This window comes from Cynoglossus semilaevis, chromosome 6 (genome assembly GCF_000523025.1).
Source record: "Cynoglossus semilaevis isolate Cse_v1.0 chromosome 6, Cse_v1.0, whole genome shotgun sequence".
Lineage (NCBI taxonomy): Eukaryota > Metazoa > Chordata > Actinopteri > Pleuronectiformes > Cynoglossidae > Cynoglossus > Cynoglossus semilaevis.
In genome coordinates, this window is record NC_024312.1 from 1,331,577 (window position 1) to 1,337,703 (window position 6,127).

General features: G+C 38.4%; 1 protein-coding gene across 2 annotated transcripts in view; it reads right to left on the reverse strand.

Moving 5' to 3' along the window:
* The window catches only part of lrp5 (low density lipoprotein receptor-related protein 5), a 43,667-nt gene that overhangs the window by 25,901 nt on the left and 11,639 nt on the right, over nucleotides 1–6,127 (reverse strand). The window contains exons 4-7 of one of the 2 annotated variants that reach the window (XM_008311077.2): nucleotides 4,689–4,764; nucleotides 4,419–4,547; nucleotides 1,117–1,313; nucleotides 735–866 (exon numbers count right to left, since the gene is read on the reverse strand). In XM_008311077.2, the coding sequence (XP_008309299.1) occupies nucleotides 735–866; nucleotides 1,117–1,313; nucleotides 4,419–4,547; nucleotides 4,689–4,764 (534 nt within the window). Of the gene's footprint in view, nucleotides 1–734; nucleotides 867–1,116; nucleotides 1,314–4,418; nucleotides 4,548–4,688; nucleotides 6,096–6,127 lie in introns of those variants that run through there. The other variant, XM_025056602.1, reaches the window with a different exon arrangement.

Sequence of the window (6,127 nt, forward strand, 5' to 3'; positions counted from 1 at the left end):
TTTCATACATGCTTAGGTAAACACACATAATTAGGATACAACAAGTGATCAACAACAACAGCAACTTTCATATGTTCTTCAACCCACTGTTCATACTGGAGTATATATATATATAAAACCATAATATAACCATTTCAGTTAAAGAAATGTTGTTTGTTCCTACTTTTAATCCAAGTCTGGATCTGCAACAGCCTATACAATAAAAAATGTTTACTAAATATATTTCTGCATTTTTTTAATATTATATATAAATCTATATTACATAGTGAAGTTAGTATATGATATAGATTTTATGAAAATATATTTATTAAACATTTTTATTCATTCTATTCCTTTCATCCATCAAGATGCTCATTATTTAAAATGTATATCTATAGACTCTAAATTAATGAAGATGAATCTAATTTCGAAAGTCAACCAAAGTTTATAGTTAAATACTTTTTCCATGTGCAGTGAGTAAAGATAATTCCTCTAATTACTTGCCTCAACACAGTCAAGTCCAAATAAAAGTTTAAATAAAAGCCCCAACAGACACTTAACCTAAACCTTTCATCACTGCACACAGCTTTGCCGCAGCTTCAATACGCATTAAAAATCCACCTCCGATAAAAGTGCAGCAGCCTACCGTAGGTTGAAGGTACTATTACATGACTCTGGTCCCCATAGCACCGCTGACATTTTTACCAGTCATTTGTGGTCAAACACAAACTACACACTATACACAAGGTTCCTACCTGGCTTGCATGTCTTTCCATCTGGTTTTAGCATGACACCAGTGGGACAGGCGCAGCTGTAGAAGGGCTGGACTGGAGACAGGAGGCAGAGATGGCTGCAGCCTCCATTATTGTTACTGCAGGGTGTCTGGACTTTAAGCACATCAAAATGTCAAAATCAGGACAAAGACAGAGGGAGGACAATTCACAAGAAGAAATGTTAGAATATTTGAAAGGAAATCTACAAGATTCTATTATGAGTGTTTTCTTAATATGGGAGAGACAATGTGTGTAGACTGTAGTTTCTGGTATTTATTTTATTACAGTATGATGACCTGAGGCATATTAGACCTGAATGAACAGAAACAGAAAGTCAACATTGACGCATGTTGAAGTCACTTACTGTCAGGTTGACGATAAGGCTCCAGAACCTGGATGTCCATGGGTGAGTAAATCCCACTGAGAATCTCTCTGGTTTTGTCTCCACTGTGTTTGTTACAAGCGTGGATGGAGCGGGTCTGCCAGTCTGTCCAGTACAGCGTCTCCTCAGACAGCGTCAGGGCGAAAGGATGGGTGAGTGTGCCTTCCACCACTGCTTCACTGCAGGACAAAATAAAAGCTGCATTTAGAACAAGAGGAACACCTGTGCTGGAGAGTCAACATGGCAACAGCATTACAGTAAGAAACGAAAAGTATAACTTATTTTGGCTAAACAGGATTGAATTATAATATCAGGGTTAGATATTGTCAATTGTTTTTTAGCTGAGACGTGTAACATTTGTCTTCAAACCGCTGTTCCCTAATTGGCCACTTGGCTCCTTCATAGGCCCCACAAATGAGTGCTTTCCAGTTTCCTAGTTTTCCAAAGCTGCTGTCTGCAATAAACATTTGCAAAAGCAGCAGGTAACAGTGCTCCAAATGACGACCGCTAATGCCAATGACATTTTCACCAAAACCCACTTTGAGCACCAATGACCATTCCTAAAGTAACGTGTTTTTGCTTACACAGAACCTCTTTGTAATTTGACCCAAAAAAAAAGCAACAAAAGTGCAGAATCCACTGCATCAGAAAAAAAACAGAATAAAACTGTGTTGAAATGTACACAGTGCGAAAGCCATATTTTGGTTAAAACCAGAAAAAAAAAATTATGTGAAACCAAGTCCAAAACCCACCTCAGCACATTCGGAGGTGGATGCAAAACACACAAAAGAAAAGAAATGGAAAATAGCAGTGAGAATCCTGCTGACTGGGCAGAACTAAAGCCCCGAAACTTAACACGGTTGATGATGATAAACCACACAGAGTAAAGAACCAAGATAAACTGAACAACAGGGGAAAATATGGAGGTGTAAAAGAGGAAGAAGAAATGGCTTCTAAAAAAGAACAGAAGTTACTGGATGACAGGATTTTGACAATTTGGCTTCAAATGACACAAAGAATCCTCCACTAGACACCAGGAACAGCTCAACAAAATTCCATGGAAATGTGACCAGTAGTTGTACGTCAACACTACAAGCAACTTTTATTAAATCTTGTTTTAAAAAAACACGTTGGAAAATCATGGAGTATCCGTGAAGGTATGTTGTTTTCTTTCCTGAAAAGCAATCAACTCCATAAGTATAATAAATGTGTCTGTCTGTGTGTGTTCATAAATTTGATCAGGCCAAGGCAACACTTCCAAAAAGAATTCAATTGCAAGAAAATGTACTTACAGAAAATGCACACAGGCACAGGATCAAAGGAGGTTTGTATTTAGAATATCAACAGCTGAGAGTGTCTTTCATCAATCATCACATTTTCTTCTGTGGATGTGTGAGTGTGTGAGTGTGTGAGCTGTAAAAGCAGAGCCGTCTGCCAGCAGTGGTTCAAGGAAGAAAAAGAAAGAATTTAACCAAATCCAGATCTCAAAGCTCGTGTCAGCTTTTGTGATTTCACATGTGTGTGCAGAAGTGTATTAGCGAGCAGGCAAATTATTTCATCAGGTTTGTTTAATATTAAATTTCATTTTCATTTAATTAGGGTTTTTAAGTATACCACAACAGAACATTTTTATATTTTTAAAAAATATTTTGTTCTCTAAGTGACACCACTATCACAAACATTAAATACGTTAGTACAGGCCTATCCTGTTCAACTAAGAGCAGTATAGAAAAATAAAGAATTCATTTGGATTAAAATGATTTAACTAAACCAAAAAGACACAAATTCAATAAACAGCAGTTCAAACCAATTCTGGAACCACACACCTACACAAACATTTTTTACAAACAATCAGATTGCAGTAGATAGCGAGTACCACTATTGATGGTGCATACTGCAGTTTGAGAACCACTAGTACAAATAATTTCATGGTTTCCCCATTTGCTGTAATTTTTACAACTGAGACCAACACGGTTAAAGCGGGAACACATTTTCAGGATCAGTAAATTCAGGGAAATGTTTTAGTCGAACAGTTCACTTCCATTAATATTTACTTATTTTTGCAGAAACGTATCTGGTAATCACGAAGCAATCGTGAAAAGTGAAGGAATTGGAAGAGTAAAGATTCAACATGGAAAATGCTCAAATGTTTGACTGTGTCTGCACTCAGTAATGATCAGTCACAGCTTGTTATGTTCAGGTTTCTGGTAGTTCAGGGATTTTTTTTCCTTTCTTTTTTCGCTTGTCTGTTTTAAAATAAGCACTGAGGAATTGACGGTGCAAGGCTAGATGGATGAAGAGATCTGGAGGAGGAACATGAGTCCAGCCAAGGAGAGATTGAGCTGCAGGAGATGCTTTGCAAGTGTGTGTGAAGCTATGTATGTTTTGACTGGGGCCTCCATACCACAGTTCTGTTTGTGTTGGACAAACCCTCCACACTCTTGCTTTTCTGTTGCTATCTTTTCATTTTGTCTGTACGGCTATTTTTCTCCACCTCTCCTCCATTTTTGTCCTCTGTTAGGGAGAATATACTCTGAGTGAACAACCTTCACTGTGTGGGAGTGACAGCAGCTACATTTGTAGCTCTTTATTTACATTAATAAAACCATGTGGGGCTGTACATGTGCGTTGAATGATAATTAAATCCAATTCACAGCTCATAAGACATTTAACCTTTATCTGCAGCGCCCCCTTTTGTAGATATGAATTTTGCTGAAATCCAGCTTCAACACATTCACGACTAAAATCTCAAAATTAAAAAAAACCCAAATTCCTACAAAACAGCTCATTTCAATGAAACGAGGAAAAAAAGCAACACTAACACTAACCCTTCCGTAGTGCTGCAGTGGTCATGCCTGCCTTACACATCTGCCTTACACACAAAAGGTCCTGGGTTCAATCCTCAGAGGAACCACATACTTGGTGTCTCCAAGGTATTAACACATCAATTTATTGTTCCATAGTGTAACAGTTAGCACGCCTGCCTAGCAAGCAAAGAGTCCTAGGTTCGATTCCCAAAGGAACCACATACTTGGCGGCCCTAAGGGGCGGTCTGTCCCAGCAGATCTGGTGTTAACACAACAATTTCCCCAGTGTGTGATCAATAAAGATCATGAAAAATAATTAAATAACAACAAATCAGTGCATTTTCCCCACAAAAATAAAGCAAATATTTAAATTGAAATTGATGTGCCTTGACTGCACCTCTGGTGAGAGCTCACCCCCCAATTTGGGAACCAATGGCAAAACAAAATATAGAACACATTCTACAATCTCATCCATACCGTGCTGCACCGTCCAAGTGAGCTCTGTGAATGAAGCTGAGTTTAGCATCTGCCCAGTAGAGCTTGTTCTCCAGCAGGTCAATGGTAAGACCGTTGGGCCAGTAAATATCTGTTTTCACAATCACTTTCCTGTAAGAGAGAGACATTTTTTCTTAACACAATGTCTGGTAAAACAAGAAGGACATTTCTGTCTTCTCGCCTTAAACCAAACTCAGCCTGTAAATTGTACTTTAATCACTCCAGGGTAATCTTGTTACAGTGTTACTCTACCTGTTGCTGCCATCCATGCCAGCTCGCTCTATCCTGGGCTCCTCTCCCCAGTCAGTCCAGTACATGTAGCTTGATTAAAAAAAGAAACAGAGAAAACATGTCAAGAACAAAGGAGTAGAATGAGTTGAATATAAATAGACTATGTTATATTTAACAAGAATGACTACGCCTAAATGAGTGAGTTTACCTACAGTCTGAGAACAGACAGACAGACAGACAGGCATGAATTCTTTTGGACACCAACGCAGAAACAACAATTACAGAGCAGCAAACTAGAAAGACGTCTGACTGAGAATGTAAAAGAAGAACAAGAACAGGAAGTAGAAGAAGAAGAGAGAGAATTTAAGAACATTACTGCTTGTAATATTAACTCGTCAAGACCCACATGTCAAAGCAACAGGTTGGAGCTTGTAGACCTCGTTTGGGATAATCCCTGAGAATTTTTTCTTCACACTTTGTGTCACCAACAAATATGCAGCATTGTGTGATTGATCCTCAGGACACTTCTGAGTTGACTGTACCTGTCTGAAGTGATTAGGTGTCAGGCACTGGCACAAAAATATAAGTATCTGTTACTAGGGTTTTGTTTTTGTTTTTTAGTTCAGGTTGATTAGAAATCCCAGGGAATCTTAAATATAAACTAATTTGGCTGGTGTAAATATATATAAGTATTTCTCTGTTTGGCCAACCTGGTGGTTCCTCAGGCTGTGGGCTGCCCTGCACCCACTGAACATCACGTACACAGACCCGCCCTGTGGTTATTGTAATCTATATAAATGTTAGCTGTTAGTTATTTGGTCTCACCAAAACTTCTGTGCTTCAGCACAGTAGAAGACATGTTTGAATAAAAGCAGCAAAGAGACAATAATCTGATGGAGCAGGAGTGAAGAGATCAGTGAGTTTCTAGATTATGTAAACCTGATATGTTTAACTATGTGGAGGTGATCCTGTGGGAAACTCCTGTACCCTGAAGGCTTTTCCACACTTCACATTGAAAACATTTATTTAGTAGACCTTGTGGATTTGACTGGCCTTTATCCATTAAACACTGAGGCACAATCAAGTCATTTATAATAAAAAACAAACAAACATGTATTATATGGACCGAATCGAAAGAGACAAACGACCTCCAGCGACCTGTCTCATCATGTGACATTCGGTTATCATTTGTCTTTTGTATTACCCAAGTTCAAGTATGAAGTGGGATTTTATAAAGCTGGTCAATACAGCCAACGAGCAGCTAATGATTTATTAGCATATCTCTTATTAGCTCTAAGAATCTGCTTCTGCTCAACCTGATCTATGAAAACACCCTGGTTTAATTAAGACATTTGATTGCTGTGTAAACGACCGTGGCGGTATTAGTATTTCTACAGCGTGTCTGACCACAGCTGAGCAGCAGAACCAAATGTACAACATTAATATAAAGGCATGTCTTT